A 20,383-nucleotide genomic window follows, 5' to 3' on the forward strand; every position below is an offset into this window, starting at 1 on the left:
CCAGGCTGGCCTCGAACTCAGAAATCCGCCTGCCACTGCCTCCCAAGTGCTGGGATTAAAGGCGTGCGTCACCACCGCCCAGCCCAGGATTTTCATTTCTAAAACAGGATTTTTTTATATATTCAGGCTGGCCTCAAATTCTAGACCCCCTTGCCTCAGGCTTCTAGAAACTACCATGCCCAGCTAACAGAGCATTATGATAGAGCTCACTGGAACTCCCATCAGTGCAGGGTTTTGCTTATGTTGAGGACTTTAAAGCCTGGACTTTCAAATGTTACTTCTCACACTTGTTGGCAGTGGGTTCATTGATGCATTGATGGAGTCTTGCTCGGCCTCCATTTGCCATTTGCTTGCTTAGAAAGTGTAGAAAATAATAACTCCATAAGAGTGTCTAAGAGTTCCTCCTTTGAGCAAACGCCTCTATCACACATGCATGCACCCACACACACACACACAAACACAGACAGACAGACAGACAGACAGACAGAGACAAAGAGACAGAGAAAGAGGCAGGACCAAGACAGACACAGAAACAGCTGCCTGAAGATGCAGGCAGACATTTTTTTAATATAATATCAGAAAACATCAAAAGGTATCATCATGAGGAGGGGTGAGAGAATAAAACCAGAAGATAGACTGGGGTGGGGGTGAGAGTGTAAATGAAGAATGGGATTTGCTCGCTCAGAGATTCAGATCAGAATATATAAAGTACATTTGCAAAGCCACTAACAAGTCTGTTGTAGGAAAGTCTTCAAGATTGGTGCATCCTGAAGTCTGGGGACAGCAGACGAGGCAGACGATGGGCATCCTTTTAAGATTACCCTCGACCTGCACAGCCTAGGTCTGGATGGCAAAGGTCCCTCCACAGGTGTGGTTGGCTTACCTGGATTACCATCTATCTGGTTGTGATGCTTGCTGGTGCCTGACTAACTGGGCCTTGTCTGAATTGCTTTCCCACAGAGCTGTAATTGTGGATCAATGGGTGTTTATTGAGGTCCTCTCTCACATAATTGGCTGTGAACTGGTTGCTTTGCCCTGACAGAGAGGAGCTTAGATGAGGTTCTCATACCCAAGGACCATAAACTTTGAAGGCAACCATAAAACATTCAAAGCTTAATATATCCGTCTAAGCTGTGCTCTGGTTAAGTGCATCAAGTCTCTGGCTGACAAGAACACCTACCATGGCATTTTGATTTTGTTTTGGCTTTGAGGACACTTGGGAGATGCTTTCCTGTCTTCTAGAGAGTGACAGAGTGTTAGCATCAGGGCATCCAAAGCCTGTGGATGGGTCTCACAGACCTGTTGCCAGGGCAACAGTCACCATATTCCCAGAATCCATTGGGCTCACCTCCCACCTTTACCTGCAGCCACTACATCAGAACCCATGTACACACACACACACACACACACACACACACACACACACACACACACACGGGGAATATTCCTCCATCTCTCTCCCCCCCTCCTCCCTTTCTACTACTGCCCCCTCTCTCCCTCTCAATTAAACCTCTTACACGTGGAACTGTTTGAGCCTAGTGTGTGGTGTGTTCTAACACACCACAGAGCCTCCTAGCAAAGCAGGGAGTAGGGAAGGCATGCCAAGCACAGTGCCTCTCTGAGTCTTGTGCTGCCTGGGGGAAGATGTCTTCCTGGTGTTTCAGAGTCCAGCTCGGAAGATAGGACACATTTTTTTTCTTGAAAACAATGTGGAGCAAAAGGACTAATAACACACTTTAGGGCAAAGAGGCTTCTGTGGGCCAGCTGGAAATCCAACCGCCACTTATTCCAAGTCCTAAACAATGAAAGTACAAGTAAACTTTTCAATTACAACCCTACCATAATTGGGGGGGATGCTTGTACATAATTAATTCCAACACAGTGATACAGATTGTAATTGCGAAGAATTCAGAAACAGGAGCACTTTCCTAAGTCAGGCCCATCTGCAAGCTCTGTGATAATCCTCCGAGTCTCTGGAATTTATGCTCTGCATATAATGAAAGAAAATGAAGGCCAACTGGTCTTTATCCAGAATTGGCTATATTTCTACTATTACAGTACCTATAAAATGACATCATGACAGGGTGTTTTGCCAGTCTGAAAAATCAAGTAGGTGCCGATACATTGAATTATTATTACATTTCTCAGGAATATAACCTCATGAGCAAAGAATATTTGGTAGGCATGCAATAGACCGCTGAGCTCATGTAACAGATATCTAATAAATATTTTGGCTATCTATCAGATATATGAAAACAGCTTTCCCTACTCCTATCCCTAAGATACCCTGTCCCAAATACCAGAGAATGACCATTATAAAGTCTGAGATACTTTAAACAAACCAACTTCTCCAGAGAAAAAGGTGCTACCTGTCACTAACTAGGTCCAATTAAAACATGACTGTTTCTCCAGAGGTGCTGTCAATCAGAAGCCTTGAGTCTGGCTCATGGAAAATGGAGTTGCCTAAGCAATTTAACATTCAGATAATTTCTATTGGTCCCCAAGCAGAACCTCTCCTAAGAGAAGAATCAAGGCTTAGGAACAGATCCAGCCTCCAGGAAGCTGTAGAAATCAGTGTGACTGCCCTGGAGCCTGAAAACAAGGTTCGTCTAATTAACTCAGGCTCTCGTGATGCCCACACCAAGTCTTAGCTTGTGTTAAGATTCATTGTCTCACCAATTGATGGTCAAGTAGATGACATTTATCCTTACTTAAACTCTAAGTCTTATTTTTCATGAATGATGTGATTCAAAATCACTGCTAACTCAATTCCTGCTTTCCGAAAGTGGTAGGTCTTTTAAAAAGTTAGTATTGCTTACTGTATTGCCGTGAAAGGAGTCATGTCCTCCTTGTCCACCCTCAGAGCCAAAAGGGGTTTGGAGGCCTCTTGTCCTGAGGCCTAACTTTACAGAAAATAAAAAGGAGACACAGTCCAGAGTGGAATAGCTGGAGCCATTTGAGTAAACTGAGGTCTCAACACTGCACTGCCTCTATACTGTTTGTAATAAAGGTAATAAATAGGTCCCTACCTCCTCCATCACCCACAAGCCACTAGAAAGGTGACAGGCAATAAGAACATTAGGGCTCAGTCTTCCTTCTTTTCTGAGTCTTTCTTTTTGAATTGGATTGGTTTGATATGGTATGGTATGGTGTGGGTTTTTTGAGACCAGTTTTCTCTGTGTAGCCCTGGATGTCCTGGAACTTACTTTGTAGACCAGGCTGACTACCTCTGCCTCCTGAGTGCTGGGATTAAAACCATGTGCCACCATTACCACAGCCCAACCTTGAGTTATTTTATTTCTCTGGAGTCTGTGCTAGGATTTTACAGCTAAAGTAGGTAGGAACCAGGCACAGGAGACACACCTGTAATTCCCAGAAGCTCGGGAGGCTGAGGTAGGAAGATCAGGAGTTGAGAACAATGCAGACAGTGGCGTGAAATCCTGTCACAGAAAAGGCTGGCTTCTATGAGGGTGTTCCTCCACCCACCCACCCACCCACTCCAGAAAAGGCTGGCATGGTGGATCTTGTTTTCATAAACACCCGAGGGCCTTTCTCCATAGTGTCTGTCAGTGAGAGATAAATCATGATCTGTAACAGAAATGAACAACTATTTTTACTAGTTTGTACCTGTACTTAAAAAAATCAAAAAAGAAATGCCATTCCAGAGCGTGAATATTGAGCACCCTCAGGGAAGAGAAAGAAACTTCAAAATATGATGATTTTGTGTTGGCTTGCTCTGGGGTATGGAAGCTAGAGTCACCTGCCTGGCAGAGCTAACAGGAAATTAAATGCTTCACCCGAGGCTGTGTGTCACCATAGCCAGAAAGCCATGGTCCCTGTACTCTGTAGACAAATTAACAATGTTTCCTAAAGAAACCATCCCTTGCTATTGTTATTCAGTGTCTGCTGTAATATCAAGGGCTCACCCATCATGGGTTCTTTGCAGTTCTAATGAAATAGGTACAAAACCCACTTTGTGACTCAGAATGTTCTGTAACCCATAGAAGTCTCTCAGCTATAACACCACAAAGTTATCAAGTTATGCTGCCATCCAGATCCAGGAAGCAACTGACTCTCATTACTTGACTTGGAGCTATTTTCAGGTCCCAACTAGTACAATCTGCACACAGAAAGGAAACTCAAGTAGATTAACTACTGGGAGTGTTTCCCCACGGTACTTACTGTGCTGGGAAGAGCCTCATCAGGCTTCAGTATACCTTGGGAGCCCTGGCCTGGGTGTGTCTGAGCTTTGATCCACTTTGCCTGACTTAGCACACCCTTCTCCCCGCACCGCCCCCCCCCCTTCAGTCAGGATCACTGAACCGGAATGGGAAGAATTATGCAGGCCAAATAAGTTCCTCCTAAATGCAATTCTAGGATCCCAACTCCTGCTGGATCTTAGACATGATCTTTCTAGGTAGTGTACCAGGAGATCAAGGACATCTCTGTTAACAATGGCAGAGCCTTTTGACCCTGTGACCTCTAAGTGTTGAGACTTGAGATCTGTGTACCTTGCTATCTCTGTAACAAAATATCTAAGACATATAGCTTACTAAGAGGAAGGGCCCATGGATCATGGATTCAGAGTTCAGTCCACTTTTACTTAACCCTGTCACCCTGTCACCCTGTCACCTTGAGCCTGAGCTGTACTTTCATCAAGATGAGGTGTGTGTCAGAAGTCTCTGTAATTCCTGGCATCCAGGGAGCAAAGCAAGGCAAAATGAGCCAAGGTCACATATTCCATCAAAGGCATACTCACCCACTTCTTAAAGTTCCCACTCCCCAGTCCTACCACAGGCTAGGAATGAATCCTTTAGCACACCAGCCTTTGGGAGGCATTGAAGATGTAGACACTAGCAGACCTTTGGCATCCCCTGCCATGAACCCCACTGCATGTGCTGGCCCCTGGGTCTGAACTTGGCAGAGACTCGCCTGCTTTGAAGACTGTGCCTTTGTGGTTGTGCCTGCCTGGTGCTTCATGCCACTGAACAGCCGCCTGGATGGCTCCTCTCCAGCCTCAGGACTTCACCCAGATGCCATCAGCTGAGAGAGGCTGTGCTTGACTATCATGTGGTTTCCTAAGCTGGCTCCCCACTCCAAGTCCATCTACTTCTGGCTGTTCTTAACAGAGAAGACAGGAGCTCCTATTAAAAGGCAAGTCCCTGAATGTCCTCACACCAGCCCCTGTCACATTCACAATCAGAGCCAAAGCCCCTAAAAATGGCCTGTGTCTGGAGTGATCACACTTGTCAGCTAGACTAGAGCCAGTCTGATTTATTCCTGCCAGCTTTACATAGTAACCAGCGACTCCTTTTGCTGGTTTGCTAGTAAATGATAGGATTCACCCTCCCCGTGTGCTGCCTGAAAAAGAACACACCCTGCTGCTGTCTGGCATTGGTTCCCATTGTCCTCACCTCCTTCATTCCACTGAGAGTCAAGGAATTAAGCACTCCACATAATCTTAGTTTGGGTGTCACTCCTCATGTCCCCCTTCAGGCTGTCTGAAGCTGGGGATCCAGAGAAGAACATTCTTGTGTTCTTGAGTCCTCCTTTCCTGTCATGGTGCCCACACCCAAAGTCATTGCCAAGGTGAACTTGGAGTTGATAATCAGCCATCTCCCATGGCTTTGAGGAAAACCAACAGCGTACTGTATGAAGAACTAAGGACTAGAAGGAACACCACCAACCCTGGTCTTTCCTCTTCACATCAGACTGTAGGCTTGGATAAATAGCCTTTTACCCTCATCCACAAATAGGGCTCCAGCCTTTCTTTCTTTTCTTTTCTTTCTGTTTTGTTTTGTTTTGTTTTGTTTCGAGACAGGGTTTCTCTGTATAGCCCTGGCTGTCCTGGAACTCACTCTGTAGACCAGGCTAGCTCTGTAGACCAGAAGTCCACCTGCCTCTACCTCCCAAGTGCTGGGATTAAAGGCATGTGGTACCACTGCCCCGGCTCAGTCTTACTTTCAAACTAGACTTCTCTACATATGTGTGTATTCTTGTGCATCATAAATTCAGTACAGGATGCAGGTGCAGCTTGGTGGTTCAGCACCCAGAGACAGTATACGGGCTCCAGGGTCAACCATAAGCATTGTGACATCAACAACAATGGTAATATTGTCCCATGCAGTGCATTTTAGGTAACATCTATCTTTTATCAGACTTGGGAAAACATGGCTGCCTAGTAAGACATATCTCACCTGTCTACTTGAAACCAGTAGAGAATGATATTGTAAGATTTAGAAGTGTCATGGGGCCATGTCTTGTCATTTGTTGCTCTTCTCAGACAATCAGAAAGTTAAAGCCTAGGAACTGGAAGGCTGGAAAGAGCCTAGAACCAAGAGTAGCTTGATAGGATTAGGGGCACGGGTTTTAGTAACACCTATTCTAGAAACTATTATAGTTTGGATCTGAAACCTTCCCTAAAAATACCTGTTGAAGAATTGGTCTTGTAGTGTTGTTGGAGGTGGTGTTCGAGGTGATGGAATCTGAAGGGAGTTGGGGACTGGGGGAAAGAAGTTAGATCATTGGAGGCATACTCTTGAAGGGAATATCACAATCCTTGTTCCTTCCCTTCCTCCCCACCTAGGCCTAACCCCACCTTCATGGCCATCATGCCACTGAAGAAGTCTCCTCCACCACAAGAACAATATATGAGACTTATTGTACCAGCCTGAGGCCATAGCCATAGTCTTTGGTCTAAACTTCAAAACATAAGGAACAAGGAAATCCCCAGAGACCATCTAGACAGTACTGATGGCTGACAGCAAGAAGCAAAGGCTGTATAATGAGAAGTCTGTATGAATAAGGGAACCAAGGAAAGGCTGATTAAAGATGATTTGGGAGTTACAAGTCTAGACAGTAAAGCTATTCCAGGTTTGAAGCTGAGGTCACAGCATAACAGGAAAAGTGTTTAAGAATCTGGAATATCATGCTTCTACAAAGCTTGTTGGTATGGATCTTAAAGCTACAAAAGATGGCTGATTGGAATAAGGTTACATATAGTGTGTGTGTGTGTGTGTGTGTGTGTGTGTGTGTGTGTATGTTAATAATCTGTGTTGTTCAGATTTCCTTTGCTGTAACTAAATGCCCGAGTTACACACCTTAAAAATCATAATGATTTATTTTGGATCATGACTTCAGTCTGCAGATGTTTGGGTCAATTAGCACAGTGCTCATTGTGAGGCAAGATAGTATGGGTGCTTTGGTAGACTGAAGCCACTTACCTCATGGCAGACAGGAAACTCAGGGAGAAGCCAGGGTCCCAACATCTCCTTCAAAATACTCTCCAATGATTGCTTTCTTTTGCTAGGCCTCAGCAGCTCCTAACAATGATGTTGGCTAGAAACCAAGCTTTTAGCAAATAAGCATAGACCCAGGTGATAGCAAGGAGGAACAACAAATCTAAATCTAATCTAAAATATTAGACCCAGAAGTGAATCTAAGGATCACTTAGTACTCTTAGAATAGCAATCTCAGCCCCTTTAGTTGTTACTGTCCTATGTAGCTATTTTTAAAGATAGGGAAGTGGCTAAGGAAGGCTGAGTTTCTGATGCACATTAGCTTGCCTGACTGGTTTCAGGCAGCTCCTCTGTATCCTTCTTGTATCTTGAAAAAGTATTCTTTGGGGGCCTGGAGATGCCTCAGTTCATCTATCACACAAACATGTAGACCTGGGTTCAGAGCTCAGCACACACATAAGAACAGGCAGCTTGCCTCCATAACCCTATCACTGCAGATGCAGAGACAGGTGGGTCCTTGAAGCTCATTGGCTACCTAGCCTCACTGAATTAATGAGCTCCTAGGTCATTGAGAAACTCAAGAATAAGGTGAAGGGTGACTCTAAAAGACAGACACTCAGCATCAACCTGGGGCTTCCATATGCATGTATACACATGTGCACATACACAGTCTCATCATGCATGCTTGCATATCTCCTTTGAGATTCACCATAAAGAATTAATGGTCTTCACTCAATCTAGTGTTTGCTTGGTTCCTAATTGGTATAAATTTGCTTAACTATACAAAGATAAGAAACATATTCGGGCTCAAGGCTTCAGTACAAAGATATGTCTGTAATCAAAAGAGGTTAAAGGTGAAACTTGAATCAAAAATCACATAAATGAACTTGCTGGCTAAAAGTATTTCCTCAAACATAAAAGGTTTTTTTCCCTCTGTTCCAAAGGCAGAAAGGTCGACCCTCTAACAATATGGACCTCTGCTTCCCCTTAACACACAGACCAGGGCAGGAAGGGATGACATCAGGCAGGAGCTGACTGAGGACAGGAACCACACTTGCCCTGAATTTTCCTTGAATTTTTTTATTCATGTCGTATTTGGGCCTCAAACAGATTTGTGCAGCCATGCTGACTTGCAGCATTAAATGACTAGTAAACTGTCTCTACTCATCACATAAATACAGTTTACAGAATGATATGAAGTAGTTTATGAGATCATTTTTGAACCACTTTTTTTGACAGTAATTACATCAACCCGTAATACCTTAAACCAAGTGAAATTGGCAAGAATTAGCCTAAGCATCCTTAATATTCCAATGGTTATCATGCAGAACTGCCACTGCAGTCAAATGACAGGGTCATACTTAGTTTCTCTTCTTCCACTACATGTCTCCTATTTTCCCCTCTCACATTAAACACACATCATAACATTTCATCACAGGGGAAGGCTGCATTAGTTTCCAGTTGCTGTAATTTACTTAAACCATAAAATTGTTTCCAGATTACCAACCATGAAATAGAAAGACAATCTTATTTATGAATTTATAAATCAGATAATCTCCCTCAAATGAATCCTGAAACCAAAAATACTTTGGTGATTAAATAGGAAGGAAGTTTTCTCATAACTGTGTGTCAAAAGAATTGTATATTCACAAAATGGTTTTGGCGGAGACATTGGTGCACACATTTGTGGTCGCTGTGCTGTCTGTCCATCACTGCCTCTACCACACTGACTCACATGGGAGGGAGTGGGAGAGAATTGTGACCCTTCTGCTGTCAGGTTCAAGTGTCTATAAGCTGCAGGGAGAATGCTAAAGAGCTACCAGCAGTATCTGACTTGGTGTTTTCTCCCTACTGGTCCTATTGACGCCATAGCCTGGAAGAGGCTTCCCAGGGAGTGTTCGTGCTCTAACTCAGGTTGCTATGTACAGAACCAAGCATGTGGTCACCTAGATTATGCATAGAAATTTTGCTCTAAGCATCTAAACTCTCGTGCCAGACACTTCTACATGTGTGTTGGTATCAGCCCTGAAGAGTCAGGCAGTGGAATGCAATCGAAGAATTGTCTTTCTCCATCTGCACTCAAAAACTATTATCGGGGGAAGCTTAGTGGAGAAATCCAACTCCCACTGAGCCAAAGAAAATGCAAGGAAGCCCTGTGGACCATCATGGGTCACAGCCAGCCTCTGCCATGATGTTCTGTAATTCTATCCTTGATGATGATCCAGTTAAAGATAAGGTCCTGTATCCAGGATGTTTGGTTTGGTTTTTAATGTGCTACCACCACCCACTCTTGGAAGACAAGGTGATGAGTGCTTTTGACCAACAACAGACTGACTAGAACACTGATCTTGATCTTCGTTTGGCACTAGATCCTGATCTTCAGTATGTTCCTGGCCAGTGTAACAGGGCCAGTGGATCCAGATTGCATCCAGAGCCAGTGGTATAGTAGGGAGATTTCTTCCTCCTCTTTCCCTCGTAGTAGATTCTTGGTTATTCCTTGTAGCTGTGCACCTGCCTGTCCTTGCATTTCTTCTCATCTTCTGTTCAGTGAGCGATAGGGCGAACCAATTTTCGCTCAGTACTGGCATTTCCCCCAAGAAAGTCATTTTCCAAATGTGTGTGTGCACCTGTGTCTCCTACACGGCAGACACTGTGACCAACCACTGTCCTTACCACCTCTGAGATGCTACTGTGACTTACCAATAAATGTGGGATTTCTGGCAGGTTTTTACTAACCTGATTTCCTTATTTAAAATGTTTATACACTTTTTGCTTGGCCTGTTGACCCTTTTATAGTAAAGAGGAGGCCAAGCACACAGTGATGCCTGAGATTAGCATCCACTGCTGTGCCTGGACATATCTGCAGCCAGTCTGTGGAGATGTGCATCCATACTTTGCATTTGGGATTATTTCTACCCCAGTAGAACAGAGATCATACTGTTCAGGCATATATGGCTTGGACAGGGTGCTTGCTTTTTGCAACCATTATCTACTCACACTGCATGACATATGTACAAGAAACCTCATGTCATAACTGCACCATCAGGGTAAACTGAAGAAAGCACATGGACTTGTCAAATCAGAAGCTGGCAGTTGCGAAGTTAAACTTAGTAATTAATAAGGCATTAAAGATTTTAGCCCAAAGGCAAGACTCAAGGCCTCAAAGCTCAAGGATGCTCTTGATGGTCACAAAATTCAAGATACAGATTTATTGACTCTCCATAAAGCCAAACTCACCAGTTGCTTTTCTGTAGTGAAAGGATGGATTGCTATTCTATCTCCATAAAGGATCTTATAAAGCAGTTGGCTTGTACTGAAGAGCCACATTGTATGAGTGTGCTGTTTGTAGAATTCCTATCCTACACCTACTCGTCACCATCACATGGTCCCATGATGCACCCATCATCAAAGATGGAGAAATGTGAGCCTGTTTCAAAAACCTGACCATAGCATCAGATAGCCTTGAAGAGAAAGGTGCAGTACCTGGCCATCAGCAGTAACTAAGGGGATTTTTATTAGTGTGCTCATGGTTGAGTTTCTTGGGTATATTTTTCTTCCTTGATCCTGTAAAATCCTCCAGGCTAAGGCTTCTCACCTTTAGACTGAGCATCATCTACTCCCCAACTCAAATTGATTTTGATTGTATTCTCTGTGGGGTTGACAAGAGGCACTTGTTTATCTGCTCTTGGGCTATGAAACAAGTCTAACTACGTGTACAACAGATACATGCATCATTCACCCCAAAACCACCTGCAGCTTCCCAGCTGCAAAGAGCAGCTTAGAAGCATGTAGGAGTGCAGGGCCTCGCCCAGAGGATCACCAGTCTCACCGAGGTCTGCTCTTGGGCAAAGCAAACAACAAAACAGGGCAAGAAGGCTGCATGAGTGTCTGAGGGTGATGCCATTCTCCTGGAGGCCTCTGATGGCCTGTGCATTGTCCTTTTTGTGAGGTCGCTGTCTCCTCTCCCAACTCTTATCAGTGAGTCTTGGCCTCCACTGAGGATCTCCAGTCTGCCTGTTTGGGTGGACTTTGGCCGCCTGCTGGGTGGTGCCTTTTATTACCCTCAGGTGGATCATTCACCTAGAAAAACCAGTCTGAAAGTCAACAGAGCTTTAACAAAAAATTCTCTTGTTTTGCAGAGAGAGGATGCAAGCCATGGAGAAGCAGATTGCCAGTTTAACTGGCCTGGTTCAGTCTGCGCTTTTTAAAGGGCCCATTACAAGTAGTAGCAAAGAGGCATCTAGGTAAAAAAAAAAAAAAAAAAAAAAAAGAAGCAAGCCATGCAGCGAAAATAATAATAATTCAAGCCGCTTCTCTTTAATCATTATGGCCATTCATTGAGTGAAATTTGTTTCTTCATGATCATTTTAGGGCTGACATATTTACATCTTTATAAATCACAGTGTGGGGTTGGGTTTTGTTTGTTTGTTTGTTTGTTTGTTTTGTTTTGTTTTGTTTTCCTTCCTGGTAATTCTTGGACAAAGGTACCACTTTGGCCCAAGAAGGGTTGGAGGGCTTCCCAGTGCATGTGGCTTCATGGACCACTTGCTGAGCAGTGCCTGTTACTCTCATCCACGCATGTCCACAACCGCCATCATCTGAAAATCACTGTGTGTCCAGCTGCATCCTACCTGTGTTAGCACACACCTGGGAAGCCTTCATCTCAGGCAGTCATGGAGCTGATGTCAAACACCTTCATTGCTTAATCCATCACTGCTAATTCTTAAGAATAGAAGGGTGAAGGAAAGATGGTAGTGCTTTGAAAACTATAGAGTTGACTCTTTTTTTAATTGTTTTCTTTCATTTAGTGAGAAAATGATGAAAGCCACATCCAACAGGAACCAAGCAGATGGTACAGGTGAGTGTTTCCAGAAGCTCTAGAGGCCATGAGTTTCCGTTAGTTCTGGTTGGCTTCACAAGTACCCAGTGTTTCTCTAAGTTTATTGGTGGGTTTCAGAGGAAATCACCATAGCCACTGCAGCTTCCTGCAGTATGGATACTACCTTTATTGGCCATTGATCCATTCTACTCACATGACCTTACTTCTGTTCCTGGTACTGATGTGCAGAGTGAATATGGAGAATGTAAAACATGGCGCTGACTGCTTAGAACTTAGAATTCACAGAAAAGTTGAAAAGTGTGTGTGTTGAATATCAAGAATTAGGGGATATAAGTTTACCCAACAGGGCTTGCCTTCCCATGGAAAGGTGACTGGGGGGTACCCAGGGTACCTAGAACTTGGCAAAGGGAAAGAAGTAAGGATCCTTCTAGGTACAGGCAACTCACATGTCCTTTAAGTGTACTGTGAAGCCTTTGGGAGATTCTCGTCTGTGGAAGGATGTTAGCCTGGGTGAACAGGAATAAGTAACCACGTCTAGCAGTCTAGACAGGAAAAGAGAATGAGCGTGAGCTAGGGATCTACTTTTAAATGCTAGCATTCTCCTGAAGGAGCACTGGCTCTTGTCACAAGTAGACCTTCCTAGTGTCATCATGTCTCTGTGTGGTGATAGCCAGATCCTGTGTTCCCCAGCAGGCTTCTCTGCAGACTATGCTGTCTTCCTGCTTGCTGGGTTAGAAACAGATGAGGGCAGGAGTACGCTTACATGCTGAGGATCTACAGAAGCAAACAGCCAGTTGTATGAAACCTCTAATTTGAGGGCAGCAACATTCTAGTTTCATGCAGCACAGGAATGTGGCTAGGATTAGGAACGTAGGTTTAACCCCCCCTACCATATCTGGCTCCACTCAGGCTGAGCATAGCTTAGCACTCAGTTTTATGGGTTGTTTCTCCACAATTTGACTTAGAAATCAATCCGTGGCCTGGGCTGAACCCTGGCAATTATTTCATAGAAATTACTAAACTTGTCTTCAGAGCAATTGCCAGTTTGCTTTGGGGATATTAATTCACTTATTTCCTTATTTATTATGAACTTAAAAGGACAACGTGAAACCACTAAACACTAAAGCCTTCAATCCCTCTGAAATCCACCCTGGAAATGAGGAGCATCCCGTGTGTCATCCTGATCAATGTGCACATGCGGGTTTGTAAGCCTTGACACCTTCTATATGTCTGTAGAGTAGGAAATAAGGACGTGTTTGGGAGTGCTTCCTGTGTGCCTGGCACTGGTCATGCATTAACCCATTGCTGTCTAACCCCATAATAGGTATCATTTTTATTTCCTTGTTGCAGATAAGGAAACAGAACACACAGCCCCATACATGTGACACACAGTTCATATCCCTACTCTTCTGTCTCATTATTTGGTGCTATGATATCCCAGTCCCTTGGAAATTAACACCAGCTGTTTGATTTCCCCACTTTGCAATTGTCATAAATGCCATCATGAGCAATGCAGAAGCAAGTGTAGTTTCTTTGGTTGTGTTTCCAAGTGTGTGATCACTAATTCTGGGGACAGACCATGGTAGTGGCCACGTGTTTTCTAAGTAGCCTAGGAGATTAGCAATGCCATTGGTGATGTGAGTGATTTTTGCTCCCTTGTCTCTGCCCAGTTTGGTCTTTCTCCTTCTAATGACTGGATCAAGGCTAGACATTGCCCACTGGGGTTCAGTTGTCATAGCAGTCTGCACAGTGCAAAGTATATCAATTCTTCCGTAATCCTAGGAAGTAAGCCATAAGAAAAGCAGTGTTATCCCTGTGTACAGACAAATAATAGACTTATATAGACACCAAGGAACTCATGTGGGCAAAGGTCACCAACACAAATGAAATTCAGACTTTCTGGTTACATTAGAAATGTAATTTACTTTAGCCATGAGGGAGCAGAAAGTATCTCCCACTTCTGAGGCATACTGTACTGTGCGTGCTACATTGTTTATTATCTCAGCTATCACACCTAGCCCTATGAGGAAGAGGCTGCTATTTGTATCTTATATGGAGAGAAATAGACTCACAGTAAGTTAAGACGCTCAGAGTCCCCCATTCCTAAACCTCACTCCAGTATTAGCCTATCACAACAAGGTACATTAAGTTCACATCCTATACATACTTGTTAAGATTCTTATTGAGATCTAGCCAAGGGCCAGTGAGAGCTCTCACTGGGTCAGGTTACTTAGACAAGCCTGTCGATTACCATCCTTGGGCCCCACATAAAGCTAGAAGGAAAGAACTGACTTCGGAGTATGCTGTGACTTGTGACGTCATGCTCTGTCATACGCACTCCTCAACCCCCCAACACATACATCATGATGATGATATTTATGATGATGATTTTAAGATGTAACTAACCAAGATCAATTACCTAAAGCAGACTCAGAATACAGAAAGGAGTAAGATTTGGGGGACAAACTGTATGTTGTCTCTTAATACTAGGCCCGACAAGAAACTGAATATGACTACCCATCTGGGTGTATGGCATACCAACTCCAGGTCTTGTGGCTCTAGTGTGACTGGGGACCTATTTGGAGTCCCCAGCAGCTAGATCTTTTCCATCCTGAGTCTGCATCTCATGGACTTTACTATAGATCCTTGCTAGCTGTTGGGTCACCCCCAGTGCTGTGTACTTGCTGAGACTCTAGATGGAGGCAGAGAAGATGGTCCTCTATACCATTCTTTTCAGAGGTCTAATTCAGTCAAGGACTGTAAGGCTGACTCTTTACCAGACACTGGGCTAAGCAGTTTCAGATGCTGACTTCCTGTAGTGTTCGTAGCCTGCCGGGTAGTGCCAATACCCATTTAAGCAAGTACAGAGAGAACACAGTTAAGTTACTTGCTTGCTTAAGGTCATACATGGGAAAATGGATCATGATAATGGCTTCCAGGGTCTGGCCTAAATAATGAGGTGACCTTGGCCCACTTCATTCAATGAATATTGACCTTGGCTAAAATCAAATAGTGAGAGACAGAAAGCAGTGTGGAGAGTCAAGTGGAGATAATGAGTTGGATCTGCTTGTAGGAAAGGCTGGTGGTGATGTGAGGCCGTTGGTATGTGGCTCCAAAGATGAATGTAAGCTGGGGGAGGGAAGGAGGCTGGACAGGTGACAGAAGAGGATGGGATTGGCCCTGAGAACAGGAGAAGAACATGCTTAAGACAGAAGGCATCCAGGTCTCAAGGGCTGGATTTAGACAAGAAACTGATGACAAGAGAGCAGCAGAGAGGGAAGAAGGCAAGGGGTGGACATTTCAGTGTGACAGGAAAGGAGAGAAGTGATTGACAGACAACATGAACCAATGGTGTGCTGAATGAAGTCATGCTCCCCACAGAGTCCCAATTGATTGCTCTATTACCGACCACTTCCACTTCAGTGTATCGGTAGGACTAAAACCTGGGGGAACCGGAGGTTATTGATGAAGATGTATTTTTAAACAACTTTAGATTCCATTAAGAAATTGATTTTTGAAAGTGTTTTTTTGAAGTCTGTTGTCAGCATGCAGTTGTAAAAAAAGTGTACGGACTGGAGTCAGCCACCTTTAAGAGTTGGCTCAGCAGGTGAAGGTGCTTGTTAAACAAACCACGAACCAGGCAACTCAAGTGGGATCCCAGCATCCGCTGAAACCTGGATGGAGGAATCTCTCTCTCTCCCTCCCTCCCTTCCTCCTTCCCTCCCTGCCCCCCTCACACGTGCGCGCGCGCGCACACACACACACACAGGCACACAAACATAAATAATAAGATTAGTGATGTAAGCTGGCACTCCAGGAATGTGCAAGGACCACAAGGTATGTAAAAGGACCGAGCCTTCATTTAGGTGAGGAGCTGGCAGAGCAGGCTGACTAGCCAGGTATCCCTTTTCACCAGAGAGAGACCTCTGTGGTTCCGTTTACTGTCTGGCTGATCTATAGTGTAATGTTGGGACTGTTGGAAATATTGTCATGCCTCTACACATGCATCTGTACCTACAGACAAGGCAGATGTTAGCTGATTCTAAAGCGACAACCTGGAATTGATAGCTGCTCCCTCTGAGAACACCCGACCTTGGAAGACACTAAGTTAATTATGACACGCTGCCATAGTGAGAGATGTCACTGGGTAACCTTTTGCTTTGCGCCCTCATCATGGAAAACAGTCTTCTCAGCAGCTGCCCAGATGGCAGATGCTGTCTTTTCTAAGGGTGACTTCGATATGTGCATAAGGGAAAGGGACACGTACAAGTCTTGACTGATGACAATAACTTGACTGATATTAATAACTACTAAGGCTCATAGGACTAGCTAGAAGTGCTGACCTTCTGGGGTTCCTTGGAGGCAGTGGAACAGCTGGCTTTGGACAGTCACCCTAGTGTGAAGAACTTGGTGTGCCACCAGCTCTGCATCCCAGTTGCTAAGCCACAACAGAAAGACAGGCCTCCACTAATAACCACTACAGGGTGTGTAAATCAATGACAAGGCTCGGTTCTGCAAGGCCAGCCCGGGTTGTCACAAAGCTCCCAGGAGAGAGAAGGAGAAAGACACTGCCAGTCTGTCTGTATGTGTGTGTGTATATCCGTGTGTGCCAGTCTGTCTTTGTGTATCTGTAGGTATGTATGTATATCCGTGTGTGCCAGTCTGTCTTTGTGTGTGTGTCTGTAGGTGTGTGTGTATATCCATGTGTGCCAGTCTGTCTTTGTGTGTGTGTCTGTAGGTGTGTGTGTATATCCGTGTGTGCCAGTCTGTCTTTGTGTGTGTGTCTGTAGGTGTGTGTGTATATCCGTGTGTGCCAGCCTGTCTTTGTGTATCTGTAGGTATGTATGTATATCCGCATGTGCCAGTCTGTCTTTGTGTGTGTGTTTATAGGTATGTGTGTATATCCGCATGTGTCAGTCTGTCTTTGTGTGTGTGTTTGTAGATACGTGTGTATATCCGTGTGTCAGTCTGTCTTCATGTATGTTTGTAGGTATGTGTGTATATACGCGTGTGTCAGTCTGTCTTCATGTATGTTTGTAGGTGTGTGTTTGTCAGTCTGTCTCTTGTTCATATGTGTTTATGTGTGTCTGTCTTCATGTGTATTTGTAGGTATGTGTGTATATTTGTCTGTCTCTTGCTCATATGTATCTATCTGTGTATGGTATGTGTTGGTATTTGTATATAAGAGTGTGTTTGGTTGTGAATGATTCAGTTTTATGGGTGTGTATTAGTAGATGTGTACGTGTATCTGTCTGACCCTTACACACAGGTGTCTCTCTCTGTGTGAGAGAGGCAGAAACAGAGACAGACTCAGCATTTACTCTGGGAGCCTGTTCCATATCCTTACATTCGCCTTAAAAGGTCAAACCATAAAACACAGTCTTATTTAAACCTTGCTCAGCTCAGGCCCCTCCTGAGTGGGCCCATGAAGTGTGTGACTTGAAGACAGAGGCTGTGGCAGCCAGGGGACAACTGGGAAGCTTTTCCTTCCTACAGAGGCCCCTTAAGTGCTAGAAAGAGCCCAGTGCCTCAGAAAGCTAGGCTGAGCTTCGGCCCTAGCCTACAAAGTTTCTTCCCGTTGCTTTTTTTATTTCCTTTCCTAAAGAATTCTTAAGTCAAGCCATGTTTTCTTACTAAGGGTGATAATGTAGAGAATTCTTACTTATTTTGGTATTAAAAGGTTTAGAACCTGTGAGGATTTAGCTAAGAATATGCTTTTTTTTTTTTTATTAGTTTGCCATCGCTGTGTCCAGCATGTTCTATGTCTGTCTGTCAGCAGGAGCTGGTCACATGCCCTATGGGGGCCCAGAAATTAAATTCTCCCCTACTCTAGAAGGATGGATATGTGCTACACAGATTTTAGAAATCTAAAACTTAGAAGTAACAATATTGGAATACCAGCAGCCAGAAATACTGCTAATGCTTTGTTCTGTATAGTTTTCAACTTTTTAACCCCCTGTGTGTTTACAGAGAGAGAGAGAGAGAGAGAGAGAGAGAGAGAGAGAGAGGGAGAGGGAGAGAGAGAAAGAGAGAGAGAGGGAGAGAATGAGGGAGAGAGAGAGAGAGAAAGAGAGAGAGGGAGAGGGAGAGAAGGAGGGAGAGAGAGAGAGAGAGAGGGGGGGGGAGAGAGAGAGAGGGAGAGAGAGAGGGAGAGAGAGAGGGAGAGAGAGAGAGAGAGAGAGAGAAAGAAAGATGGAGGAGTCTGCATTGGGGGATTGGAGAGGAGTAGGGAGGGGAAGGAGAGAAGATGACTACACAGGAGCTGGCAGCAGCACAGGCATTTAGCTCCTTGACAAGGCATCATGATCTGAATAGCACTCTGCCGCCCCATGGCAATGAAGCTTCTAGAACATGAGTTATAGGCTGAACTCCTTAACACTCTGTGGCTTATTGTTTCCATGACATTTTTCTTAGTTTCCAGTCTTCTGTGTAGAGATAGGCCTCATGCTCAGGTGCTATCTGCATTCTAAGGCTTCTGCTGTTCTTTTTGTGTGTTCATAGGAACAGCCCATGTTTCTGCAGGGAAGAGTCTGGGCACTGTGGAGTCCTCACTGCCTCCCAGCCAACCCGTGCCTGCTGGAACCTCACCCATCCACATGAGCCTGCTTGACATGAGGCGGAACGTGGCTGAGCTCAGGCTCCAACTCCAGCAGATGAGGCAGCTCCAGGTACTCCTCACAGACATGTCCCCTGTCATAGTGGCTCTAGGTCTGATTTCTCTGCATGCCCATCTCCATCTCCACCCATGCTTCTGCTTTCCTGGGCTCCTTTACTATACTTTCTGTAGGAGCTAATTGAAGGATCAACACATATGACCAGAATGGCACAGGTTCCTTGTTTATCTAGAAGCCTAGTCTAGAACCTTCTGCTATAACTAAATCCAGTGTATGACAACTTCCTTTAACAGTAAGTGGGAGCATCCTTCCAGGCCAAGCTTCAAGCTCTCAGTGTGGTGGAGGCCCATGCCCCCTTCTCAGGAAAAATCCCCCATCCCTCCTCCACAAGCAACTGTGGTGTCTTTAGAACTTGAGTTTAGCATAGAAGATGGATTCATAAGGGTAGAAGAGAACTACTAGGGATGATTTGCTGAGAAAAAAAAAACAATCTGCATTTTATTTGGGTAGTATATTCCAGATTTCCCTTATCCTTTTCATTACTGAGGAATATATGAGCTTAGGGAATCAAAGGGAAGCAAAAAGTAACCCTTGGTGTCCCAGATCTTAGTCAGCAAACATTGTCAGTCAGACAGAATAGGACATCCCATCTCCTGCCCTGAGTCCTAAGGAGCAGGGAGGCCCCAGCACAGCCTGAGGTCACATGTTTGCCATGGGTGCTGCCTCGCCTTCCCTGCTTTGGCTGGGGCTTGGACATGGAGGACACTCCTAGCTTGGCCTTCATGGGGACATCTCCCTGGCCTCCTTTAAGAAGCTCATAATCCAAATATGGTTAAAAGTTTAACATACCCCGGAGCCCGGGCGGCCACGTGGGCTACCTCTGTGGCTAGTGGAAGCAATACCCACATGGTGGGGTACAGGCAAAAAAGGACTTTGAACTTCAGTTTCTTCTGCATCTTAGTGGCATGGACCCAACATGTTTCACCACCTAATTGAAGCTAAAAATGTGCTTTCCCACCACCAGTGTCTAGAGGTGGGAAAGTGAGAGGGCAACTAGATCTGGATTCATAGTCAGGTCTGTAATTCCAGCCCTGGGAGGCTGAGGCAGGAAGATCATGAATTTGAAGCTAGACAATTCTGTATTATGAGATACTGTCTTAAAAATCACCTCTGGGGGAGTGAGAATTAAAGTGTAAAATAAGGGCATCTGATTTGGAAAACCTGCTCTGAGGCCCCAGCGTACATGGTGAAGGTTCACAAAACTGCCCACACTGCTTAATGTCCAGAACCCACCATCACCCACTCATTGTCTCTTTGTCCTAAATACCTGGGACATTTGGTGAATATTTATTTAAATCACATCTGAATCGTGGCATTTGTGAAAGTCCATCTCAAAGCGGCTTCTCCTCGCCTTGCAATTTTTTTTCATTTTATATATATGTAGAGGTGTGTGTGTGTGTGTGTGTGTGTGTGTGTGTGTGTGTGTATGTTGTACGCAGTGAGTGCACAGGCATGTGGCTGTGTACCTGTGCATGCAGAAACCAGAAGGGGTTTCTTCCTCTAGTCAACATAACACTTTGGAGCAGGATCTCTCACTGACCCAGAAGCCTGCTGTTTCAGCTGGGTTAGCTGACCCCTTAGCTCCGGGGAGCCACTGTCTCTGTTTCAGCTGGGCTAGCTGACCCCTTAGC

The 20,383-nt window shown here is 44.6% G+C and overlaps 1 protein-coding gene across 18 annotated transcripts in view; it reads left to right on the top strand.

Annotated features, from left to right (window-relative positions):
• The window catches only part of Kiaa1217 (KIAA1217 ortholog), a 530,454-nt gene that overhangs the window by 475,746 nt on the left and 34,325 nt on the right, over positions 1 to 20,383 (top strand). For 12 of the 18 annotated variants that reach the window (XM_031369130.1, XM_031369124.1, XM_031369139.1 and 9 more), the window contains 3 exons: positions 11,378 to 11,482; positions 12,047 to 12,096; positions 18,580 to 18,746. In XM_031369130.1, coding sequence (XP_031224990.1) covers positions 11,378 to 11,482; positions 12,047 to 12,096; positions 18,580 to 18,746 — 322 coding nt within the window. The remainder of the gene's footprint in view (positions 1 to 11,377; positions 11,483 to 12,046; positions 12,097 to 18,579; positions 18,747 to 20,383) is intronic. The other 6 variants (XM_031369127.1, XM_031369138.1, XM_031369141.1 and 3 more) reach the window with 1 other exon arrangement.

This window comes from Mastomys coucha, unplaced genomic scaffold, assembly GCF_008632895.1.
Source record: "Mastomys coucha isolate ucsf_1 unplaced genomic scaffold, UCSF_Mcou_1 pScaffold15, whole genome shotgun sequence".
NCBI classification, from domain to species: domain Eukaryota; kingdom Metazoa; phylum Chordata; class Mammalia; order Rodentia; family Muridae; genus Mastomys; species Mastomys coucha.